General features: G+C 40.5%; 1 protein-coding gene across 3 annotated transcripts in view; it reads right to left on the reverse strand.

The window, feature by feature from the left end:
* Window positions 1-2,194: 2,194 nt before the first annotated feature.
* The window catches only part of kdr (kinase insert domain receptor (a type III receptor tyrosine kinase)), a 29,705-nt gene continuing 5,148 nt past the window's right edge, over window positions 2,195-26,751 (reverse strand). For 2 of the 3 annotated variants that reach the window (XM_049587825.1, XM_049587824.1), the window contains exons 8-31: window positions 25,307-25,421; window positions 24,964-25,127; window positions 24,157-24,313; window positions 23,103-23,223; window positions 22,426-22,537; window positions 22,108-22,328; window positions 21,472-21,640; window positions 20,953-21,099; window positions 20,732-20,863; window positions 17,915-18,021; window positions 17,573-17,708; window positions 13,145-13,249; window positions 12,943-13,056; window positions 12,531-12,619; window positions 12,127-12,289; window positions 11,909-12,000; window positions 11,672-11,794; window positions 11,473-11,584; window positions 11,283-11,382; window positions 11,090-11,195; window positions 8,314-8,459; window positions 8,137-8,221; window positions 2,698-2,783; window positions 2,195-2,595 (exon numbers count right to left, since the gene is read on the reverse strand). In XM_049587825.1, the coding sequence (XP_049443782.1) occupies window positions 2,379-2,595; window positions 2,698-2,783; window positions 8,137-8,221; window positions 8,314-8,459; window positions 11,090-11,195; window positions 11,283-11,382; window positions 11,473-11,584; window positions 11,672-11,794; window positions 11,909-12,000; window positions 12,127-12,289; window positions 12,531-12,619; window positions 12,943-13,056; window positions 13,145-13,249; window positions 17,573-17,708; window positions 17,915-18,021; window positions 20,732-20,863; window positions 20,953-21,099; window positions 21,472-21,640; window positions 22,108-22,328; window positions 22,426-22,537; window positions 23,103-23,223; window positions 24,157-24,313; window positions 24,964-25,127; window positions 25,307-25,421 (3,119 nt within the window). In that variant the 3' untranslated portion in view covers window positions 2,195-2,378. The remainder of the gene's footprint in view (window positions 2,596-2,697; window positions 2,784-8,136; window positions 8,222-8,313; window positions 8,460-11,089; window positions 11,196-11,282; window positions 11,383-11,472; window positions 11,585-11,671; window positions 11,795-11,908; window positions 12,001-12,126; window positions 12,290-12,530; window positions 12,620-12,942; window positions 13,057-13,144; window positions 13,250-17,572; window positions 17,709-17,914; window positions 18,022-20,731; window positions 20,864-20,952; window positions 21,100-21,471; window positions 21,641-22,107; window positions 22,329-22,425; window positions 22,538-23,102; window positions 23,224-24,156; window positions 24,314-24,963; window positions 25,128-25,306; window positions 25,422-26,751) is intronic. The other variant, XM_049587826.1, reaches the window with a different exon arrangement.

Below are 26,751 nucleotides of genomic sequence, written 5' to 3' on the forward strand. Positions count from 1 at the left end.
CTTTGCAGTGGTGGTCTGTGAGGAAAATGCTTTTTGGGTGGCAGGGGTTTCTTTGTCACTGCAAAACTGTTGAGTGGCCACTGGGGAAAAAAAAAATGGATGCAGAGCTGAGCAGCATTGCTGGGGCCTGGAGAGGACCTGACGGCTCTTTCTAAGGTAACAAAATACAATGATCCTTATTTTTAGTGAACTAATGAAAACATTGTTATGAAAAATATATCAGAATGTGCCGCTGAATCCTAAACACTAGAGCTTTAAACTTCTTTGCTTGCTAACTTTTATTCTGAGCGTTCAGTCACAGCATGCAGTGCTTTGTGGATATACTTAATTTATTTATTTTTTTTAAATAAACTGATCTAATCTCAGCACATTATCCACTGGTATAAAGAATCAATGTTCGAGTTAGGCAATGATGCTCCTCAAGTTTTCCATTTCAGATTGTCCACACTAACCAGCTCATTAACTTCAACAGCAACACCACAACAGCTGTGAACAATCATGCACTGGCTATCAGATACCATCTGTCTCTCTGTATGCCTTATTTATCTGTATTGTCTGTCTCCATTTGGTGAGCTGGCAGCCCTGCTTGGCTGGGTATGTGCTTTGACACTGGGGCTGTGTGTGAATGCCATGGTATTTCCTGGCAGTGCAGAGCTCTGCCTTCAGCTCGTCTGTCCATTCCTGAGGAAATTACAGTTCCTGCCACAGAAGACGTGTCGTTCCTTTGCTCCAGATGTCTGTCCTCTGGAATATCAGCCAAAATCTGTCATGATGCATTCATGTTCATGAATTCTCTTTTTACATTGACTTGGCAGCTTCACATATGATACATACATTACATGTAATTGCCCCTTTAGTACAGCAGAGGGCAGCGTTGCTCAGTTATTCCTTAATGATGCTGACGCCTTCTGAGCAGTGAGGGTGGTCTTTATGTTGTAGCAATATTCATCCAGTTTATATTAAAGCCCCAGATTATTTTTACCATTGTCTGTAAGCAAGTGTTTTTCTTAACCGCGGTTCTTTATATGTGCCAAAAGAAACTTTAAGTTAAAAAATCCTCTGTCCTTGTCTTGAACACACCTACAGACACATTACTCTGTCCCTCTGGTCTCCTTCATCTGTAATGGGAAGGATTTTCTATATTTACCCCCCAGTGTTACGTGTGTCAGTGTGGAAACAGCTCCTCACAGGCTGTGAGTCGTTTCCTCCAGCCTGCTATAATTAGCTGGGTTTCTTGCCCTTGATTGCAGACAAAATATGTTGAGTTCTCATGCAGACTGACCAGCACCTTTAAATGTAAGGCCGAGCATCAGTGGCTGCAGTCCTGTGTTACAGCAATACACCGTGGAACACAGCTGTGACATGATCCTCACACAAAAGACACCAGCGTTACACTCTCAACACTATATAAACATTTACTGTTTCCCATGAGACATGCGCAAACAAGACTGTGGTTACACTACATCCGTGAGATGGTGGTGTGAGCATCGTGCATCTGGAGTCCAGTGTGGATGATTTAATTCCTTTGCAACTCTCAAACCTGCTTTTTGATTGTGCCCTTTACTTTGTTTGTCATCATGCTGGCACACATTGGCCTTGGCACGACTATTATGGGCATTGTGAGCTGAATGCAGCTAAGAAAATACCCAAGGCTGGAAGGGCATTGTTCCTATAGGACGCACACACAATGACCAAGGCTGGGAAAGTACTGTTTTCTTTGCGTTAGACAGAGAAAGGAAATGAGGTGTATGATACAAAGACACAGACAAACACACTCATGGATTATTATGTTTGAGAACAAATAGTGACGAATACGAGAGACTTAGTGTCCAATGAGAGTGAACAAGACAGTCTTAATCTGCGAGTATTTTATTTTATAAAACTAGTTACATTTATTGCAGGTTAAGTAATACACTTTAATAAAATACTGTAAGTTATATGCATTAAAGAACTGTACAAATGTGACTCTACAGAAACACTGTTCTGGTTGATCATCTGAGAGAACTGACTCCTTAACAGGCACTTAGTTTGACAACACAATAAAAAAAAAAAAAAAAAGAAAAACATTTGCTGATTCCATTATCTAAAAATTCCAGATGTCATTTCCTGCAATACAGGAAGTGGGTGGATTGCGCCTCAGGAAGTAGGCGTGTCCTCATGTCTCGGCTGCCCAGACCTTTTAGTCACTGTGTAAACATGAAAGCATTCCTCCGGCTGTCCAAAGAGAGCTACGCTTACAAACTTATCATACAACCTTCATTTTTCCCAGCTGACTTATTAAATTATGTCTTTAAAAAAAAAAATCTCAGTGTGTTTTCATTGTTCCTAACGTGTAATACAAACTGTACAGTGAAATGACTCAGGGTTAAGTTGTGGGGTCAGACGGGCGGCGTGCTGTAGCGGATCTCCACGTTGAATTTGTCCGGCGTCTTGGGCAGCGGAGGCTTCTTCAGCAGGTTGTGCTTCATGATCACCTCCTCGTTTGCATAGATCGGGGCGTCTGTGTCGTCAGAGTGGTACCCTGACTGGTATCCGCTCGTCTGATTGGATGACTCAGAGGCCAGGGACTCTTTACTCTTACAGCGCAGCAGCTGGCTGAGGAGACAAAACAGGAAGAGGACGTATATTTAAAATGTCATGTATGGCTCACAGATAGATATTATATGAGTAATAGATATGTGGATGCGTAGCCCTCACCTGAAGTTGGGTGTAGCTGGCAGCTGCTGATTTAAACCCTTCACCTCCTCTTGTGAGAAGCACATATCACTGTCTGTGTGACCCTCCTGTAGAAATGACAACAGTTGAAATGAACACCAGTGGTTGGTGCAAACAGAGAAACACCGGAACTTTCAGCTGGTCAGTTCCCAACCACAAAAATATATTAAAAAAAAATGACTTTGAGGACATCCATTCTCGAGAATTGGGACAAAAAAATAAAGAAATTTAAAAAAAAAAGATAAATTACACACAAATTCCACAAATTTTGGGTTGAAACATTTTCAAAGAATTTATGGAATGAATATTATTGATAAAATGTTTGATCTGCTTTCATTTATATTTATTTAACCTTTATTTCTTTAATTCAACCTTAATATCTTTTACAAGAGCCCTGGCCGAGGTAGCAGCCAATCAACCACATCACATTAAAATATAACATGTAATACAAAAATCCACAATAAAAACAACAACTATTCAAACGTAGTGGCCTCTTAAGAAAAACAAGCACATGTCTCTGTCACCACATTCTTTATGATGTCCTTGAATTCATCAGTGGATATAAGTGTTTCTAATTTTAGATCTTTTTGAAGATTGTTTAATGTCCATGGTGCAGTGTAGGAGAATGCAGTTTTCCCCAGATCTGTTAAAACCCAGGGTTCATTAAAAAGCAACCACTTGGAGGAGCGTAGCTGGAAACTACCAGAGCTGACACACAGAAGGGTGCAGAGGTCGGCTGGAAGTTTGCCCAATGTTGCTTTATAGATAAAGTACTGCAGTGCCGTTTTGCATCTAAACTTGCCCTGTGCCACAAAGCAGCCTCGTCCCAGACAAGAACTCACAATCTCTGAAAGTTAAACTGTTAAAGGCCTTCAAACTCTAAAACAGTGCGTACTGATAATGGCAATGGTATAAATATTGGCCCTTCAAAGATGTGTCCCAGATTTTGGGGAACTTTGTCAGACTTCTACAAAAACATCATTAAATCAGGCGGAAAAAGGGGTTAGTGTAATCCTAAGGAGCCACGTCTCACTTTCTTGTTTCCAAAAAGCGAGAAATCTGTTCACGTACTGCTCAGCTCTCTATTTTTTTTTAAAAACTGATTAATATTGCTATTGTGCATCTCTCAACCATAACATGTCATCTCTGTAGACACTTTTGAATCAAAACTAAATGAGAATCATGGTTTAAAAATTAGTATCTTGATTAGCATTGAAATAACTCATTGATACTACAAAATAAAATGGCTCCTCACTACGACTGCTGTGAAATAAATATCTAACTTTTTGTCAACTCTGTAAGACGTCAGCTCCATCACATATCTAATGGAGATGCCATCCACGCTGATGGAGGCGACATAACTCAGTTCTCTTGAGTAATCGACTGGCCCATACATGCTGTCACATTTTTGTAATCCAATATCAGATTCAAATTCATTGTCTCATGCCTGCTGTAATACATGGTGAATTCTGACAGAGGAAAATCAGTCTTTCACAGTTACTGTCATTTTGTTTGACGGTTGGTCAGTTTGGTTACAAAGTTTCACATATTTTCAGATTTGTTTTATGTCTTTTATGTAACAGCCGATTTCTGTAAAAAAAAAAAAAAAAATGGAAACAGTCAAAGAGAAGATTTGTGTTTGAAATGCTTCATGCATGCTTCCAGGGTTTTGTTTCTATACATATTTATGTTTATTTATGTTATAAATGGCATATGTTGTTTTTCACAAAGACAAATTACATCAACAGAAATTGTTAGTGGGCAGAATTAATAGTATTTATTTGTTAAATAAAAACATTTCAAACTTTCTGATTATAAAGCTAGTAAAATAATCTTGTATTTAATAAAAACAAACATCATTAAACATTTCCTTCATGTTTTCATCATAATACCAAGACTTGTTGCGTGCCTGATAGAGTTGACAAAATTCATGTATTTAGCTGCAAAAAATGCTGTTTAAGAAAAAAATGTAATCACTGGGAGGTTGGCCCATTTTAAGGTTTAATGGTCAAGACTTTGATCTTTTTCAAATATGTTTTTGTCCCAGTTCTTGAGAATGAGTGAGATACACATTTCAAGAGCCTTTAATGAAAGTCATTTCCCCTTGATAATAAATAAATTTTTTTTTATATGGGGTAGGGGTTATATTGGATTTTAATGAAAATAAATCAATGAACAAAACCACACACAAAAGCCTGCAGCTGTTGGCTTATGTTTAAGGAACCTGAACTCTTGCATGAAAACACAAAGATCTGCCCTGATGAAGGTGACCTAGTGGAGGGGGGCTCTTTAATGTTCCCTCCACTTCAGTTTCAGAGGGCACAAATTCACCCTCAAACAAAACCGCAAAAGACAGCAAAGAAGTGTCAAAGACACCAGAGTTTCTGGCTGATAATATCTGCTAACATGAGGCCTGCATTGGGTCAAGAGAAGGATCAGAGTGCCCTGAGTGAGTGTTTCCCCAACTCTTTTAAGCCCTAAGAAAAGGCGTCGTCACACCTTGACAGGCCCAGAGGACAAATGCACCAAGCTGCTCTCAATTCTTACTCAGGAGTCAGTCTCCACACCTTGTGCAACAGGTGACCTGAATCACCCTCCAATCAACTCAGGGAACTGTGACGTTCAGCTAAAATAAACTGGGGAGATGGAAAATAACAGCAAAGAATATGGAAATGTTACAACCTCATTCATATTCTCCAGTTTACCCATTGGTTTCTAAAGTGGAGCTGCAGTGATTATTCTCATCATTAATTAATCTGCTGATTATATTAATCGATAAGTCATTTTGTCTATAGCTTGTCAGAAAATGTTGCTTGTCTCACAATTTCCTTAAGTTTTAAGATCCCAAATATATTCAGTTTGCATCACATAAAAAGACAAGCAGCAAATTCTCACAATAGTTCAGCATTTTTGCTTAAAGTGACTGAGACTATTGATCGATTATCAATTTTTTTTTTGCTGAGACAATTTTCTGTCAGTCAACTAAGTGTTTTAACAGTACTGATAAAAACAACAACAATTTAATAACATTATATAATATTATTAGAATATTCCATTTGGATATTCCAAACTAGGCCTTTGTCCAAATTTAGCATTTTCCGATTAAGACGATGTCGATGTCAGTATTATTCAGGTTTTAGGAGCATTCTGTGGACATGTATACAGCACAATCCTAATTTGCAACATAACTGGGGTCTTCACCGCAGTTTGCAACACAGTCGGCTCTGTGCATTGTTATGGATATGCTGTAAACAAACCAACAGCGTGCGAGGCTAAGGGTAGAGGTGCACACCCAAAAGAAAAGCCCAAATTTGTGGCTGGAAGGAGAAACAATAATAATAATAATAATAATAATAATAATAATAATAATAATGAAAGACTTGATATCAACAGGTATTTGGATCTATGGGGAAATATTGCAACTTTGACTTTTTCAAGAAAGTGGTTGAAGAATTGAAAGAGGGAGGCTGTGTTTGCAAGTCTGCCATTGGTAGAAAATTCTGACAAAATCCCATTTTAACACAAAGAAGCAAAATGGCACAAGCAGCTCCAGACATTCCATTTTTCCATATTTTGAAGTGATAAACGACATACTAGGGCACGTTAATCAGAGTCTGCACGGCTGCACATAAACAGGAATATTTAGTGGAATGTCTATTTTCATTAGCCACGTAATTAGCTTAGTAGGAATACTGACTTTGTGGAATAAGGGCGAAAAACTGAATATTTTGTGCATGTAAATATAGTCAGTAGCTATGTTTCCATCCAAAAGTGATTCAAATCATTGGGAAATGTGCATTAAAAGAATACTAATCCTGTGTGTTTCCATTAAATGTACGGACTTTGGTGAAAACTACGAACTACGAGTTTTCCTCAGAACCGGAAACAAAACAAGTCTCGCATTCTTCTTCTAAGTTTTCTGGTGGTTGGCAACCAGCTTGTAAATGCATTACCGCCTTCCCAACCCGGAGTGTGGATATCACCATGGAGGGAGGTGCGCTATGTCAGACTTAATTCGAACATAACTGTTTCCATCCCCCGTTTTGTGAATCAACATTTTTTTGAATCAACCAAAACCTGGCTAAAGCGAGCGTATTTTAGTTTGTGCGAATCAGGGGATTTTAATTCTAATTTTGGTGTGTCCATCCTAATTTTCCGATGCGATACTTCTAGATGCGCATCTAAACAGGCTGATGGAAACATGGCTATTGTCTGATGATCGTCCACTACTTGACAAATCAACCAAAAGACTGCAAAGACTGACTTATTTCACACCATCATCTCATATCAAGTCATCAAAATCATCTTCAGTTCTTATTTCAATTTCAAAGCCACATTAAAATATTCTCTTTAGAAATCTTTAAAGAATAATAAAAGTAGTGACTCCAGTACAAGTGTATATTTTCTGTTTTTAAATGTATTGTTCTGGTGTGTTTGTAATAACTTGACTTGCAGGCAGCTGGCGTCATGTGTGTTCAATGAAGCCCTGATGACTGACCAGGTACACCTGTAGAGTAAGACGCCGTTTACACGTTGCCGGCTATTTTCATAAACGGACATTTCACCGTCTCCGTTTTCAAAAAGATCTTCGTTTACACTTACCTGTGTATATATATACACAAGAGCATGCCAAACCTGTAGGTGGCAGTGTAACGAGAGGCTCAAGCCTTCCATGTATCCACTGTCACCATAGCAACATAGGTCGCACTTTTTACACAGGCGCAAGTTCCGGTGCATACTGTGACGTCGGCTGCCTATAACTCCGTTTATCTCCATTTACCTCAGTTTACATGCAAATGCACAACCGGAGTTTTCCAAAATCTCCACTCTGGCCGGAGTTTTTAGAAAGACTCGTTTTCAGAGGAGAAATCTCTGTTTGCGTGTAAACAAAGGGCACAAACGAAGGAAGATGTCTCCGTTTATCAAAATCACTGTGTACATGTAAACAGCCTCTAACCCACATTCAGGGTGGCTCATCATGCATGCCTCATGTCAAACATGAATTGAAACGTTATATATATAAAACTAAATGCATTTCTGCACATCTTTGTACTGTCTGAACACAACTAATATGTAAATAGAAGCATTTAAAAATCCAGAATTTAGTCTGAATCTCTTGTTCTGTGTCCTCCCTTGCTGCACTACACTTTTCCCCCGACTACCACACCAGAGACGGCTAACAAAGGACAGTTTGAAGGTGCAGCTCAACCTTTGTGAACCATCAAACTGCAAAAAAAAAAAATATATGAATGTATGAATAAATGTATGAAAGGAATTAATGTGTATTAGTTTACAAATTAAGAAATCACTGTCCTGTTCACTAAGCTTCCAGTTCATTAGGTACATCAAACTGCTTGACATTTAATGCATTTCTAATGTTTTCTAATATGTAAATAATGTGTGCTGATCATGCACACTCACCATGACACTGCTGCGCGCCACAGGGATGTCCTCAAACGTCTTCACACTGAGGGGCCGACTGCACCTCTCACTCTGCTGAGGCAGTCTGTACAGGAGAGATAAGTTATTGAACAAGATTCCCCACTGAGGATTTGAACCTTCAGAAGCCACAGTGCAAAGTGAGATGATCATGCTGACCCGAGGGACGGCGGCTTGTCATAGTGCAGCTGAGCCTCCAGGATTTCCCCACTTTGGGGCAGGCTGTAGGGGCTCCTGGGGTCAGGGGTCACTGGAGATCCTTGTGCCTCGCTGCCTGCTGTCAGAGGGATGTAGTCCTTCCCATCCTGGAGATCAAGAGTACTCTGATGACATCACCTCAAATACACACTGGATCAATTAATCCACACAAATATGAATTCACATGAAAGCGATCAGTTAGTGATATTAAATGTATCCCAGTAATAATTATTATTCCTGATGCTGTAATCAACATTTCCTGTTGCAACTACTTTGCATCCGCCTGTTTTTTTTTCTATGTCAGCTTCACTTAATGACTTCCTAAACCTCCCAGAATGACTTGGCACTGCTCAGTGAATAACTGTGAACTTGTTGTAATGCTTTTGGGGGTATACGGTATGCAGGGAACACTGACAGCAGCTGAGAGGTATCGCCAAGGAAAATTGTGTGCCTTTAATCAAACTTGGGTTATGGACGGTCGAGGCTGCTGTCAGTGCAGAAACTCGTACATCTACATCCTGTGTTTTCTTTGTTGTTCCTCGCAACTCACAATATTCTAAAGAGTTTAAAGAGACAGTTCACACCAACATCAAAAACTATTTTCACTCTTACCTGTAGTGCTATTTATCAATCTAGATTTTTCTGTGTGAGTTGCAGAGTGTTGGAGATATCAGCCATAGAGATGTCTGCCTTCTCTCCAATATAATGGAACTAGATGGCACTCGGCTTGTGGTGCTCAAAGCACCAAAAACACATTAAATAACTCAACAGCAATGTCTCCTTACAGAAATCATGACCTGGTTACTCAAGATAATCCGAAGACCTTGCTGTGAGCAGTTTCATGTAGGAACTACTTCTTTTCTATCAAATTAAACCCGCAAATCGTATCTCAGTGTGGAAGGAAGTGTGCATCTACTCATGGATGTATAAAGAGAAGTGTTTACAGTGTTGGAGGCGGGACAGATAACCTGCAAAAAGCTGTGTAATCTGTACAAAATATGTGTATACACATATATAAATTCACGGGTACGGACACAGTTAAAAATTACCCACACGTGGGTGGGCAATGAGTGAGAACAAAACTATATTTTTTATTTTTCAGAATAAAACAAAAGTATGTGTGTAATATTTCAACATCTAATTCACAATTATCAGGCCACAAATCCTTTAATTTTTAAAGTCAATGACACAAGTTGAACCTTTGACCCCGTCATCACATTCGTCACTAACGTGGAGGACGGCAGCAATGAAACTTTGGAGCCTGAGGATAAGGTGGCAGCCTACATCGAGTTCAAGGCACCCAAGGAGGATCCTTTTGAGGTGGAAGGACCATGCTGAAATGTTTTCTAACCTGCCAGTGACTGTGCAGAATGTTTTAGCCATCCCGGCATCAATATGTAATTCAAGAATGGAGAACCCAGCTTAAGGCTCATTTATGCTCAATGTTAAATACGGATCCGGATACAGACGGAGCGATCTGTCCGTGCTCTGCGTTCATTTCGTCCGTATTTCTGCACGTTTCCATAAAGCTTACGGATACGGGCCAAACGGAGCAGTACCACTGGCAACCGTGGGGGCAGTGTTGCTGTCACTGCCCGATAAGTAGCTCTAGTGAGACACGAAGAAGAAATAACAATTCAATTTCTTTCATCGGCAGTACTAGAGAAAAGAATTCTCCGTCCTCCAGTCACGATGTATTTAACGGCCTCACCGACCACCGCCTCCTCAACGCTGCCTCTTCTTTTGTCTTTTATGCAAGAGGTACATTATCAATATCTCCTCCACAGTCGCCATGTTTGTTTTTGAGCTTGTTGTTGTCATAAACATTTGATGCTGGGCTGCCTCCTGGTGGATATATTGGTTAACATCCATGCCAACGTAAAGGGCGCATGGAAGTATGTGGGCAGTGATGGTAACATCGTTTGAAACGGACGTATACATTTTCGTACGTACAGGGAGCATAAATGAGCCTTAAATCTGAACAACTGTAGCCTGTGTGTACTTAATCACGAGTGTGGGACGGGTCGTGGGACTTTTATCAACAGGTTCAGGCAGGTGTGGCTTTGACTTAGACATAATGACGTGTAACAGGTCGGCTCTGGCACTGAGCTTTACGGGTATGGGTTGGAGCATGTTTTCAAAAATGGACCTGTGCAGGACTCTGTTTCCAAATCCTATCAGACCAAATGGATCAAATTCTGATTGTAAAATTTTTGCAGGGTTGTGATGCTCAAAACAATCTATCCAATGATTTGCAGATGTCCCTTTCAAAATGTAAGTCTATGGGAAAAACTCTTTTTGGGCCCCATGGCATCCCATGATGGACCTGGAAGTTGTAATTCCACTGTGTGGCCACTACAACAATTGGCTTCAAAGCCTAATGCACATCCTGAGGGCCTCATGGACACACTCATGGACAAGGGGCTCATGCTCGTGACAGCATGAAATGAAAATATTAAGGGTGTCCTCCACAGCTGAGCTGAGAGGTCATGGTGCTAAGAGAGCTATCAGTACACACACTTCCTTCGGCACAGTGCAATCTAGTTTGATAATATCAAAGAGAAGACAGACATCTCTACTGCCGATATCTCCAACACTCAGCAACCCGGCCAAAACAAACTTGATTGATAAATAACACTACAGGTAAGTGGAAAAATGTGTATTTTTGATTTTGGGGTGAACTGTTCCTTTGAACATTTCATGGACTCAGTAGACATTTGTATTGATCCAAACAGACCTGTTGAGCGCTGGCCTGTAGCAGGTTGCCCAGATGTTCCACCAGCTCTGCAAATGTCGGCCTGTCTGTGGGACGATCCAGCCAGCAGTCCAACATGGTCTGGTATCTGTGAGCACAAGTAAATTGGATCACAGTAAGACATCTGAGGGAGTTACACTTCCACCACGTGACTAACTGCATCATGTCCACTCACATCTCACTGGTGGCGTATTCTGGAGGTCTCATCCTGGTGCCTTCCTTAAGCCTCCTGCAGAATGACTCGTCGATGCAAACACCCGGATAGGGAGAAGCCCCTGTGGGAGAAATGACAGGTGATAATGCAGTGATATTACAGTGATCATTATGTGCCTAGTGTGATGTGGACTGGTGATTACGAGGCTTACCCAGAGAAAAGATCTCCCAGAGAAGAACCCCAAAGGACCAAACATCACTTTGTGTGGTGTACACTCGATCAAAGATGGTCTCAGGAGCCATCCACTTCAGAGGGAGACGTGCCTGTAGTAAGAAGAAGATGTACGTTTAATTGCTTCACAGATCTTAATTGTGTAACTAATCATGTATGTGTCAGTTTGGGGGACTCACATCTCCCTTGCGGACATAGTCAGGGTCTTTGTAGACATCTCTAGCGAGGCCAAAGTCGCAGATCTTCACCACATTGTTCTCTGAAAGCAGGATGTTTCTGGCTGCCAGATCTCTGTGGATGCACTGTAGAGCAAACAGAAACAGAGGGATTCATACTCATAGACAAAGAGATATTTTTATCTCCAATTTTGGATGTCAGTGTTCATACACACAAATTTTGAGTAACTGTAGTTTCACCTTGCGAGAGGACAGAAACTCCATGCCTTTGGCCACCTGGAAGCTATAGCATATCAGGTCCTCCATGGTCAGGTGGTCATCGTCTGAGCTCTCTGTGGTCACATGGTGCATGTTATAAATGTACATATGAGCCCCTGAACAACATTACAACCCCTACACAAATGTAATATATGACATATGTGTCAAAGAGTGTATAGTTTGCAAATATATGTTCATACCTTCCTGAGTGTCCATGTCGCCACCTGAAGCCACGTCTCCAGCTCTGGAGCAGACAGCCGTTCCTGTGCAGATGTCCAACTGGGCGACCTTCCCCAGGCCCAGATCCCCTTCAGTCACGTCCTCCTCTGCAGATGCCCACCTCTGGCTATCCACCCGCTTCCTCTGTTGAACACCGGAAACACAGAGAAAAGAGTTTGAATCAAAATAATATTTCTATCAGCTTGCAGGGTTTGTTTGTACGGATCACAATATTGTCCATGTTAGATCCAATCTGTGGGCCGTTACAGCTGTGTAATGGTCTGTGGTCAATGATGTGACTGTGTACAGCTGTGTGGGCTGAGTGCAACCACATCAGAAGGTTGGCTGCAGTTTACTGGCTGCATGAGGGTTCCACATCATTTACCTTGTAGGGGCTGTACTCTCCACGTTTGCTCTTCAGGTAGCTGGAAAGGTTTCCATGTTTACAGTACTCCACAATCACCATCAGTGGCCCTGCGGAGAGAGGGGAGAGCAAAGAGGTAAGGGATCAAAGTCAGACAACTCATAACTTCACATCACAGGAGCACAGAGGACACCTAGAGGCTGATTTAATGACAAGCGTGAAGCATATTAAAGAGAGAGGAAAATAAACACCAGACACTCCAAATAAATGCACATCACTATAATTAGGTCCCAAAACGCCCATTAAGTTCCATCACTGGCCCTCATAAAGAAGTAAATTACCCAGAAATACTGCATGGTCAGGACACAAGGACACAAGGAAACAAACAGGCCCGTCTTCATGTACTTTTCATGTGCTTTGTAAAATGACCCACCTCCAGGCTTCGTACACGCTCCCAGCAGGTTAACGACATTGAGATGATGTCCAATATGAATGAGAATTTTCAGCTCGGACATCAAGGCACGGTACTCGCTGGATGTGGCTCCCTCTGTGACACAGACAGATGAGTTTTACTGTGCATACTGTCTGTGTGCATGTGTGTTTAGTTGGAGAGAAAGGGAGGACAAAATACTTACCCTTAAGCATCTTGACTGCAACAGTAGTGCACGTGGTAGCTTTCTCAATGCCAAAGGCAGCTGCTTCGACCACCTGACCAAACGCTCCTCGTCCCAGTGGGTCACCTTTAATGTCAAACATTTGTCATGAAGGCACACTTGCATATAAAACCATCAGTGCCTTTAATGTTTTCTCAGATGCAGTACATCTTCACTGGCACCACCTGTTAGATGTGTTCAGTTGAATTCATTAAAAGGTGTAAGTTGGGCAAACATATTGACTATATAAAAGTGGATCATTTTTAGCCATCCAACAACACAGCTCCAGTGATGGTAATGTTGGTCTGTCTGTCTGTTCATCAGTCCACCACTTTGGTCCAAGCTGAGATGTCTCAGCAACTACAAAACCCAAAACCAGTGAAGTTGGCACGTTATGTAAATCGTAGATAAAAACAGAATACAATGATTTGCAAATCCTTTTCAACTTATATTCAATTGAATACACTGCAAAGACAAGATGTTTAATGTTCAAACTGAGAAACTTTATTTTTTTTTTGCAAATAATCATTAACTTAGAATTTAAAGGCAGCAATGTTTCATCTTGCAAAAATGTTGGCACAAGGGCCTTTTTCTGTCACTGTGTTACATCGCTTTCCTTTAATGGCGATATTTTTGTGGGCGTGTTGGGAACTGAGGAGACCAATTTTGAAGCTTTTCAGGTGGAACTCTTTCCCATTCTTGCTTGATGTACAGCTTGTGATTGTTCAACAGTCCAGGGTCTCCGTGTTTTTTCTCCAATCTTAAAGTGCGCCCAGCCAGATTTTCAATGGGAGACAGGTCTGGTGAGCAGGCAGGCCATCTAACGAGTACACTCAGCTGTACTATGTGTTGGCTGATAAATTCCCGCAGAATTGTGGCTTGGCATTGTCTTGATGAAATCAGCATGTCAGCATCATCAAAAGAGCGTTGCTTGGATGGCAACATATGTTGCTCAAAACCTGTATGTACCTGAGCATTAATGGTGCCTTCACATATGTGTAAGTTGCCCATGCCTTGGGCATACAGGACATACCATCACAGATGCTGGCTTTTGGAATTGTAGCTTTGCCTCTTATAACAGTCCGGACTGGTTTTCCTCTTTTCACACAATCACTTTTTCAAGTGGTAAAACAATGATAGAAATAATTTATCTTATCATGTTTAGCTTTCTTTTCCACTTTATCAGTCCATCTTAGATGCACACTTCCAAGCATTTGGTGGTGTTACAACTGTCTCTTGTTAGTGGATCGTATCTAATACAAAGCCTCGTAAGTTGTAATTTCTATATTTCTTTTAACTGTAGTTGAGCTGACAATCTTTCTACAGTGTTCCTGAGCCCATGTGGTGATGTCCTTTACACACTGATGTCGGTTTTGATGCAGTAGTTAGGGAAATCACTGGACTAATCCTATTCAATGTTAATATGTTCGGACTTGTTTCCTCATCTTTTGTCTTGATTTCTCCAGATTCTCTGAACCTTTATGTGGTGTTGGAATAATCATGAATAATTGTCCACATGTGAATAGCTTGTTGAGGAACAACAATGTTGTTCTTAAACTGTTCGACAATCAGCTCACGCATTTGTTCACTAAGTGGTGACCCTGACAACAAGTCAGATAAAGCAGTATCTTTGTGGTTTTAGGGAATGTATTAGTGCAGCAACAAGTCTGGGACAAAATCAATAGTATAAAGCTTTAAGCTGTTATCAACCTGTGGGATGTTAAATAAGTGTTTGATGAGCATTCCTCAACTTTCTCAGTCTTTAGGGATGCCACTTGTGCCAGCTTTTTTGAAACATGTTGCAGGCATCAAATAATATGAGCTAATATTTGCAAAAATTACAAATATTGTTGTTTAGCATTAACTTGTCTTGCAGTGTATTCAAGATTAGTGTTGTCACGGTACCAAAATTGCAAATCAGTGTATTCTGTTTTTAGTATCAGGTTTACCACAGTGAAAATGAGGCAGATGTGCCATTTGGGTTTTATAAAGATTGCCATTAAATATTTTCTATAATACATCAATGATATTTCAATGGAATAAATTATTTACTGACTTATTCATACTTCATAGCATAGTGATTAACATAGGGGATCAATAAAATAAATCAGTGAAATAAAATCAATGAGCCACCCTCCCCGACAAGTAAAGAACAGTCCCTAAAGTGCGGTAGCAGGTTTTCAACGTCGTTTCTCCTACTTATGCGGTGTTTGATCTTGCAGGGATGTAGCCATTTTTCTGTCATGGTTCACGTCCTGTAGGCGATATTTTTGTGGGCGTGTTACACCAAAACCTGTTTCCCCCCGCCAATATTTTTGCAAGCGCACCGTTGCTGTGGCACCGCCCAGAACGATTGTGATTGGTTGAAAGAAATACAAGCAGCCGGGGTGTTTTTTTTCTCCAATCTTAAAGTGAGAGTCGGCCCAGCCAGACCTTTCTTTTCTTGAGAAAGGTCTGGTGAGCGAGACTACTCTTTATCTAACGTAGTGACACTCAGCTGTACTTTGTGTTGGCTGATTTTTTGCAAATTCCTGCTAACAAGCTAAATTAAGATGTTAAGCATGGTAACCACCTGATGAACATCAGCATGTCAGCATCATCACAGTGAGCATGTTAGCATGCTGACATTAGCATTTAGCTCAAAGCACTGCTGTTCCTGAGTTCAGCTTCACAGCTGCTGACACAGTTGTAGACTCGTTTTCATACAGGACATAGTGATCCTGGAATTGTAGCTTTGCCTCTTATTAATTGACTGTTTGGTCAAGTTAATATTCACACAATCACTTTTTCAAGTGGTAGAAAATGATAGAACATAATTTATCTTATCATGTTTAGCTTTCTATTTCAATTTATCTGCCTGCTTCCTACTTTTTTTTTTTTTGCACACTTCCAAGCATTTGGTGGTGTTACAACTGTCTCTTGTTAGTGGATCGTATCTAATACAAAGCCTCGTAAGTTGTAATTTCTATATTTCTTTTAAATTAGCTGAGCTTCTCCACAATCTTTCTACACGTCCCCTGGTACTTAACTGCAGAAGCAGCCCATGGATTACATGATCATGTAGTTAGAAATCACTGGACTAATCCTATTACTTAATATGTGTGACTTTTTCCTCATCTTTTGTCTTGATTTAACAAGATTCACCCTGCATTTATGTGGTGTTGGAATAATCATAAAAATAAGTTGTCCACATGTGAACACCCCCTTAAGTTAGAACAACAACTTTTTTTGTTAGAAAAGTTATAAAAGGTTAAAGTTATTGACCCTGACAACAAGTCAGATAAAGCAGTATCTTTGTGGTTTTAGGGAATGTATTAGTGCAGCAACAAGTCTGGGACAAAATCAATAGTATAAAGCTTTAAGCTGTTATCAACATGTTGTTTGAGGCAGATGTGCCATTTGTCATTTATAAAAAGATAAATTACTTTTCTATAATACATCAATGATATTTCAATGGAATAAATTACTTACTGACTTATTCATACTTCAAAAACAGCATCAATAAGTGATTAACATAGGGGGGATCAAAATAAAATAAATAAATGAAATAAAAATCAACCAGCCACCCTCCTCCCCTGACAAGTAAAGAACAGTCCCTAAAGTGCGGTGAGGTTTGTGGGCCGTGAACGGCTCGTTTCTCCTCTGACACATCACATAACTGTGTTCGGCTGGCTCGGCTGTTCAGGTACTTCTGGGCAGTCATGACGCCAAGAAGAGGATATTATTGGAGCCGACTTCCCGTCGCCGGTAAGCCGATGGCCGCCGTATTTGACAGGAATACATTACTGTCTGTGTCTGTGACCACCGTTCAACCCACAACCGATGGGTTATCAAAACACGCCGCTATTATTTGGCCTTGCTTTTAACTTATTCCACCGAATACTAAATGTGTGTTTTTTTGCAATATTCGGCCGAATATATTCGGTTACCGAATATTCGGTGCATCCCTAATCGTCTTTGTAGCATCTTCGTTGTTTCCATATTATGACTTAAACACACCAGAGTCATGAGAACAACTTCCCAAAGAAATGGGACCATCCAAGAAGCACATGAACGTAGCTTAAGTCCAAGCTAACGGCTCTGTGAGGCATGATTTGCAGGTAATGTTTACCATGTTTACCATCTTAGTTAAGTGTGTTGTTGAAGGTTGTTGGGATATGTTAGACTAAAGTAGTGGACTGACATACCGACACTGCCATTAGCATGAACTGTGGAAAAAAATCTCATTAGAAATGAAAAAAAAAAAGTAACTGTTTTGCAATTTCATCAGCTTTTCTAGGGAAGCTGTCTGAGTCGGGACTTGTAGGGACTCCGTTTTTTGCTCAAGGACACTACAGCAGTGCAGATGTTTGCCACAACTTGAAGAATTGTCTGCTCACTGAGCCGCCTTGCTGCCTGCAGTATTCTCACCTAGCTTCAGCCTGTCCCGAGGAAACTCCCATTTGTTGGCATCATACGTGAGCCTTTCACACTGCTCGTCCATGGGCATGTCCTCTGAGTCCAGGATCATGGACAGGTAGCCCGTCTTCAGATCCCCACCGCTTGGCTGGAACAGTGCGACAGAGAGAGAGCGATCATGTGTGAATAATGAGCCTCCGTTCATTAATGTCTCATTCTTCCTGTTGACTAAGATAAAACTGTAAAACTGTTTCCAGTGATGGTAAAAAGGGGCCCAATCAGTGTGGCTGGTCTACGTGACTTATGAAAGCAGAGAGTGGCCCTGGATGAGGATGAGGATGAGGAAGTTCTTACTCGCTTTCTTCCACGGATGACAAAGACGATCAGTAACCAGAAAAACATGGCGATCACCACTGACCCAATGGGGACAATCAGTTCCACATTTGTCTTTTCCTCTGCACCTAAAATAAACACAATAATATGAGTGTCAGGAGTGTTCACAAACAATCTTAGAATAAAACATGTCAAAGAATAAATCCCACAATTAATTTGACACATTTGGGGCCGGGGCTCTTCAGGGGGACTCGTGGGACAGTCGCAGTGGAATGTTGATTATAATTTCAGTGGCGTGCCTTGGCAGCGTTGCATAAGGCTCAGACAGGTTTGTCATTGTCTTTGGCATGTACACATGTGTATGTGTGTGTCTGTGTTTGTGTTGGAGGAAGGAGACTGTTGGAATCTGGACTGTAAGCAAACTGATATTTTATCTAGTCATAACAAATGGTCAGCACGAATGACTGCCAAAGACAACTTGGAAAGGGCCTATCAGAGTCAAAGTGTGTAACTACACGCTGTAATGAACCATCTCGCTCTGCTGTAATTCAGCCGAGGGACTGAACAGAAATTATTAGGGGGAAAGAGGGGGTCAGAAAAGTAGAGGGTTGGACATTTTTTCTTTTTGCTGAACAGAGGGTAGTCTAAATTATTAATAGTTACATTACAAAGATAGCTTTAATTTTGAGGAAACGTCAAATAAACATGTGACTCAGGCATCATTTAACTGGTTTGAAGGATAGTCACATGACTGATCTCATAAATGTCAGGCATAAATAAGACTCAGCCACCCTCCCCACCCTAAAAAAACCTTGGAAAGTCTCTCTTAAAACTACTCTCCCTCTCTGTTGCTCTGTTAAACTCCCTCACATGCAGAGATTTTCTTGTTAGCGGTTTCTTCCTCTACCCTCCCTCCTTTGCAGGACTGGCCCCTGAGCTGGGAGCTACTGTAACTGGGTCTACATTCTGTTGGCGGGGTCCAGGTCACGTAGGCCCCTGGTTCTAGTCAGTGCATTTGTTTATTTGTCACTGTGTCTCTGTGTACACGACAGAAAAGGGTGGACAGGAGAGCAGAGGCTGGAGCTGTGGCGGGGCTGGCCTCTCCCTTTGTCCTGTAGTCTCCTCATTGTTTTGGATTTAGAAACTCCCAGGAGGATGTGCGCTAACTGGGGCAACTTCCTGTCATGCGGAAGCAGAGTTATTCTTACTCTACATCTTTGATATCAAAAAATGTCGTATGTGTGATGTGAGCTGATGAAGCCTTGAGGCCAGATATAAATACACAATCTTTGTGAGTACTGAGGATATTGTCAAGAGGTTAAGGCTAAAGTCTGCATGAACTGTGAGCAATATATTCTTCAATAGCAGCCATGGCGGGATTATTGAACAGGTCAACCGCGCACAGGCCCAGGGGCCCCTGTGCCAGGGCCTCTGTTTGAAGTGACTGTTAACATTTCTTGTTGGACAGTAAATGTACTGTGAAATTAGTAAATGGCTTCAAACAGATGCTTATAGAGACAGATGCAAAAAAAGCACAGAGAGACACAAAGAGACTACAAAGAGACACAAAATGACAACAAAGACACACACACACAAACCTACAAGACAGAGCAACTACAGAGACAAAAAACAAACGACAATTGCAAAGTTAGACAAAAGAAGTACAAAGAGAGACGACACGGCCGCAAAGAGACACAGGATGACAACAAAGAGACACTAAACAAATACAAAGAGATCCAAAAGAAGTACAAACAGGAGGAAAAAGCAACCGCAAAGTGACAAAAAAGACTACAAAGAGATGCAAAATGATTACAAGAATACACAGAATGACAATGAAAAAACATTAAACAACTACAAAGAGACACTAAACAACTGCAAAGAGATGCAAAAAGACACAGAACTACAACAAAGAGATACAAAAGAAGTACAAAGACGAGCATAACAACCACAAAGAGATGTAAAAAGACTACAAAAATATGCAAAACGACTACAAAGATACACAGAATGACTACAAAGAGACACAAAATAACAACAAAGACACACTCAACAACTACAGACGCAAAAAACACAGAACTGCGGAGAGCCAAAAGGAGTACAAAGAAAAACAAAATCACACAGGACAACTTTAAGAGACACAAACGAAGTACAAAGAGGAAAAAAACAACCACAAAGAGACATACAAAGACAACAAAGACATGCAAAACAACTACAAGGATACAAAGAATGACAACAAAGACACACTAAACAGTTACAACAACAAAGACATATTCAACAACTACAGATGGAAAAGACACAGAACTGCAGAGCCAAAAGAAGTACAAAGAGAAGCAAAATGACACCAAAGAGATGCAAAGACACAAGACAACTATAAGAGATACAAACAAAGTACAAAGACGAAAAAACGCAACCACAAAGAGACATAAAAAGACAACAAAGACATGCAAAACAACTACAAGGATACAAAGAATGACGACAAAGACACACTAAACAGCTACAAAGAGATGCAAAAAGACACAGAACAATTACAAAGAGACACAAAAGAAGTACGAAGACAAGCAAACAACCACAAAGAAACACAAAATGACCAAAAAGATATTCAGAATAACTACAAAGAGACGCTAAACAGCAACAAAGCAAATGACGACAAAGTGACACACACACACAAAAAAACTACGAGACAGAACGACTACAAGGAGACATGTACACTCCTATGTCGAATGGGTGTGGGGCCTTTTTATATGTCTGTACCCAGAGTCATCTCTGCTCTCAGCAAACAGGAAATACTTCATCATTGTGCACATTGTGTCATATTCAGGTATGATTCAGGGAGGGACTGACCTTCAGTTGTCAAATAGGCCTGTGAGGTGTCACAGCCGCGGCTGTTGCATGCAGTGCAGATGTACAGACCGCTGTCCTCCTTCTTCACCCGCTGGATTGTCAGAATGTGGTTGTGCTGACTCAGAATCACACCTGAAAGCAATTCATACTGTTTCTTTTAAACCGCTGTGGCACCTCATGAAGAGAGTCAGTGTTCGCTGAAAAGCCATGCACTGTCTCACCTGAGCCCTCCACCACAGTGTGGTTGTTTTTGGTCCACACCACCGTTGGGTTTGGCGTCCCGGCGGCATCACACAGGAGACTGATTGTTGCACTGACGTTAACTTTTTGATCGGTTAAATTATTAAGGATTCTTGCAGCCTCGAGACCTAAAATCAAAATCAAAGTAATTGCATTTCAGAAACACTAAAAACTTATAAAGGTTTTTTTTTGTTTACTTTGTTCAATATATTCTCTTTTAAAACATCTGATAGAAATAGTTTAAGTTGTGAGGCACGATGAAATGATCATGCTAAAAGAATGTTCCTCAGTCAGATGCCCTCCATAATAGTGACTGCACTGAAACTAGTAAAATATTTTTTTACATTAGGCACTGGTTGCAAGATTGAAAATCTGACAATGAATTGCCTTTTAAACCTTTTTGCAATGCACTTATGCAACTTCTAGTGAATGATCGACTTGTAGGTCCTGAATGGCACAGTATTTTCAACCGTATAAAGGCAATTGAATATTTTTTTTACCTTTAAGAGAAAGACGGCGTAGCAGGCAGGTTTTCTCCCGAGTCTTGATGTTTTCCACCTGACAGGCATACAGACCCTCATCCTGACGGGACGCATTATGCAGAGGCAGCTCCAGGGTCACGTTGGTGCCCTGCAGGCTGGACAGCACTACATGCGACTGAGGGTTCTGCTGCAGTGCAAGGGAGCAACAGGCAGTGGTGGAAGAAGTATTCAGATATTTTAGTTGAGTAAAAGAAGCAGTACCACCATGGGAAAAAAAACTCTCACAAACTCTCAAACTCACACTGTTACATGTAAAAGTCCTGTATTCAAAATCTTAAAAATAAGAAATATACAAGTACAAAAGTACTGGCGTGAAAGTAAACAAAAATTAAAACTACGGATGCAGAATAATACATATTGTAATCATGGATTGTGGAATAATTATTGATGCATTGACATGTTGATTACTTTACTGGTGCAGCTGGTAAAAGTGAAGCTGATTTTAATTACATTATCTACTGCTGGGTGGCTTAATCTATAATAATACCTCGTGATTTATTTGTTGAAATAAAGTACTGTATTTCCCTCTGAAATGTAGCAGAGTAGAAGTATAAAGCAGCATAAAATGGAAATACTTAAGTAAGGTAAAAGTACCTCAAAATTGTGTTTAAGTACAGAGCTTGAGTCTGTGTACTTCGTTACATTCCACCACTGGCGACAGGGCTGTATCGGCGCTATCTGCTCTGACTCTGAGATGTTGTTCACGCGGAACCAGGCGAGGTTGCTGTAGATCAGTTTGTCCGCCTTACAGCGCAGAACCACGTGGTCCTCCTCTACGGGCTCACTGGATGGAGACACGCTCACCTCAAGGCCACCTGCAGATGGACACACCAGGGAGAATGAGAACAGTGTGATAAATAATGAAAATGACAAAAAGAACCCATGAGACAGTGAAAAGGAAAAGGTGCTCACGTGTGACGTGGAAAAAGATGATGCGTGAATCCTCTCCGACTTTGTTGGCAGCCATGCATCTGTAGAGGGCATGGGCCTCAGCTTTCTGAATCTTCAAAGAGCTCGCGATTTTCTAGGAAAATTCATTTACTTTGTTAATAATTGCACAAAGTCAAAATGCAACATTCACATATTTAAAGGTCTTTACTGTACAATCACCTATTAAGAATTAAGAATCGTCATGTTTATATCTACATACTAGTGAGCAGGTCCACGCCACGTTGCTCCGCTGTGTTTCTATAGCAGCCCAGCACGGACAAACTAATACTGGCTCTAGATAGAGCCTTTCATGTTTTGTGCCAGTAGTTAGCAGCCCCTCTGTGAGAAGAGTGTCGGAAAAACACTGATTTTTTTTAACATGAACCTGCTTTATTTAGTGTTTTTACTGGTTTGCATCACCAGGTTCCATTTGTTTTGGAGAGATAGAGACCTCTGTGGATGATTCAGTGCCTGGTAAAAACCTCTTGAATAATGAACACTCAGGAATTCTAATCTGAAGAAGTTTCAGCTGGTTGCAATCTGCAATCCTCACCGCTTGACGGCACTAAATCTTCCTACACACTGGACCTTTAACTGATAGAATTACCAAGGTGATGGACAGCAGGAAGAATGAGGTGTAATCAAATGGGATTAGTTACCTTATGGACATGCTCAGCATCAGTCATGATTCGTCCTACAGGGTGATGACCAGTGGTATTGCCGATATCTCTCCAACCTGTACACTTGGCCAGCTGTACTTCAGACTTTATTGGGCCTGACCTGTTGGACGAAAACAAATAGAAACCAGGAGACACTAACACATCTGGCTATGATACTTTAAATAAATGTTCCTGTAAATGGAGCTGAAGTGTTTCATTTCTGCAGAAGTGTCTCTTTCACACAAAACACATTAATACTCTGTATTAGGGTCATGTCCTTGATTTTTTTTTATGTTTCTTTCTGTTTCCATTTGCAAAAAAATGTCTTCTTCCTTCTCTGTTTTTGTTATGTAATATATTTTTAGGTGAGGTGCGGACATAATGTCAATCCAAATAAAGAAACACAGGAAATCGGTGTGTTCTTCAGTTGTGACATTGGGTACATGATAACCAGGGAAAGAAAGTACGCAAGAGGAGACGCAGCTTCAGCAGGAAGAAGCTCTTTTTTGACAGAGAGCTCGACGGGAACAACAGGAAACATAGTGCAGTACTGAGGAAGTGCTCTGATGTGGAGGCAGGAGATAAGGAACCTGCTGATGGTCTTCTCTGGACAAAGCCTCCACTCACAGGCGCCTCCTCTTTTCTAGATCAACACTGGTCAGACCACGGCATACCTGAGCAGGCTGCTGTGTAACAGCCAAAACATTAGACAGAGCTGCCACCTTAGATGGCTGGTGAAGAGAGGTATACAGCTTGTAGCAAAAAATCACAGAGTGAACACATTCTGAGTCTGAATGTTTGATGTGTTTCTACAAAGCAGACATTGTGAAGAGCATGAATCACATCCGCTGATCTGCATCAGGTCAGAGCGTGCTCTCATTGTCTCTTCTCTTGTTTTTGTCAACATCACGCAAGCGGTCTAAATCAACAACCTGTTGACAATGACTGACTGAGAGGCATGTGAACACTACATGCACACACAAAAGGAAATCCCCCCTCTTCTCTCTCTCCTTTTCTCTCTGTGTCTCTCAATCACACACACATACACACTTACAGGAAGGCCTCTGGACAATCCTCTTTAGACATCCACTGCCACTGGATGTGTGCAGGTGTGGGGAATCCACGGGCGGTGCACCTCAAGGTGGGGCTGCTGCCATACGGGTACACATCAGTGTCCACCGCCACCTCCTTCTCAATGATATGAGGAGGCACTGTAGAGGAAGACACCAAGAGTTATCATCAGTGTCTCTTGACCAACAGTTTCAGGCAGCTTAAAGGGCAACTTTGATATTTTTCAACCTTGACCCTATGTCTCATATTTTTTGTGTCTAAGTTACTGATGTGAACAGTTTTTGAAATAAGTCCAGTATTGTGTGCGAGTGCTGCAGCTGGCAGCCACAAAACAGACTGCAATGTAACCACTCGAGGCATTTGTGCACGTCACTTGACATCTACTTGAAGTGCTTGTTTTTTATCACTGACAGGCTCAGTTATTGTAAGTGTCTGACAACTTATAGAAAGGATACCTATAGAGACAGACTTCTTTGTTGAGGAGTAAGATTATTTTTCATTAGCCAGAAACAACCCTAAAATCGCTATCGCCAAAAATGTCTATCCCTGTTAAGTCCTTCCCAAAATGTTGTCAGACACTTCGAATAACAATCTGATTCTGTTGGTGGCAGAAAGAAGCATTTTAGTGGACGTGCACAATACTCACTCAATACTGGACAAATTCCAAAATTGTTGTTCCTATTACTCACTTGGACACAAAAACATGGGGAAATGGGATTGAGGTTGAACAATACCAAAGTTATCCTTTAAGAAGAAATTTAAAAAAAGGTCATAAAAAGAGAAGACATGCCGTTGACCAGCAGCTGGAGAGAGTGTTTCTGCTCCTCTTTAGTAATCTTATTGGTCAGGACCATCGTGTAATTCCCTGCATCCGCTTCAGTGACTACCCGGATGATGAGGGCATCGCTTCTCTGTTTTATTCTGTAATCACTCAGTGGTTGGCCATTTTTGAACCTGGGCAGACAGAGGAGAGGAATGTTTTAACGTTATTATAAAGTATTTGGTTTGACGTGAACGTAAGAAGGTCACAATGTAAAGTTAACATGCTACCAAAGCTATACAGTACACAATGAGCTCAGTGACTGTATGACAAACTGCGGCTGGTACTTCTTATTCTGCCACTGTGAACACACCATTTCAAGCTGGGATCCGGGTAGGCTGAGTACTTGACAGGGATAGTTGCTTGATCTCCCACATTTACTTCCCAAACCTTTGTCCATGGCTCTTTGATATCAATAAAAGGCTTTTCTGGAAACACAAGAAAAATCACAGAATAGTTGAAGATTTTCGTTGGTGACCACACATAAAAGGAAACTAATCTTAATCTGGCTCATACCTTTGAACAACTGTGTGATTGCTACTAGAAAAGAATAAAAACTGTTCAACCAAGTTCACATTAAATTTCTGCTTCTTAAGATTATATATTTATTTTTATACTCATTTTTATTGTGCACTTCATACTGTATTTGATGCTGCTAATCCCTCTACAGTTGCCTTAGTATTATTTTATTATTTTAGTATTTATTCCCTTTTATGGTCTGGATTTTATCTTATTTTTATGTATTTATTTTATTGTGTAACATACTGAGTGAGTGTTTCTTTGTCAGTGCGTGAAGCTCCACTGAAACAAATTCCTATCAACATGTCAACATGGCTATAAAGTATTGAATCTTGAATTTTGAATCTTGAATCCATAGCTCAATTAGCTATTATTAATTTAGCTCAATTAACACTTTTTTTTAAGAAAGGAAAGGTGGAGATATTTTATTTATAAGTGGCTTATAGGTGGCGTAATTATCACACTATTAAAAATATAACTGAATACATCAATAAAAATGATGCTGATTATTAAATAATTACTATGCAGTGTAAAACAAAATATGAAGCATTTGCTCTGCTGTTACAGGTACGCAATCACTGGACTAATCACTGCTCTGGAAACACCAAGCTCATTCTCATATGTGCATCAAGATGCTGGTTTTTTGGGGGGGGAAAGGAAATAGATAAATAATTGATTAAACTCGGACAAAAAAAGTAGTTGAAAAAATAGTTGAAAATAGAACCAGCTAGTGAACATTAAACAGGAGAGTAAAATTATTTAATTTGAGTTTTAATGATTTAATCAAGTGGGTTGTGGTAAAAGAACCAATTGGAAATCAATTGGAGGTTGAAAGAAAATCGTAAAGCTTTTACAATTCACTTTGATTTTTTTTTAACTGACAATATTATTAATGGTAAATTTGGCTCTATTTTTTATTTTATTAGTAGGAAAAAAAACTATTGGGGGAAAAAACACTCGACATGAATGAGGGGTATCTGTATTTGCAGTAATGGAAAAACAGCATACAGTTTATTACAGCATATCAAATTTATCTTCCTAGCAGTTAAAAAGATCGTTAAATACAATGTCCAGATACAAAAACATATGTCAGGCTGAATTACAGGAAAAAAATGTACAAAGTGATGCACAAACATGCTGAATGTTTCCATCTGATGTTACAGTAATGCTATAAAATGAGTGGAGTTAACTTCTTTTGCTGCAGCTACACAAAAAATGTACACATTGCAATCCTCAGCT

This window comes from Epinephelus fuscoguttatus, linkage group LG10, assembly GCF_011397635.1.
Source record: "Epinephelus fuscoguttatus linkage group LG10, E.fuscoguttatus.final_Chr_v1".
Taxonomy (NCBI): domain Eukaryota; kingdom Metazoa; phylum Chordata; class Actinopteri; order Perciformes; family Serranidae; genus Epinephelus; species Epinephelus fuscoguttatus.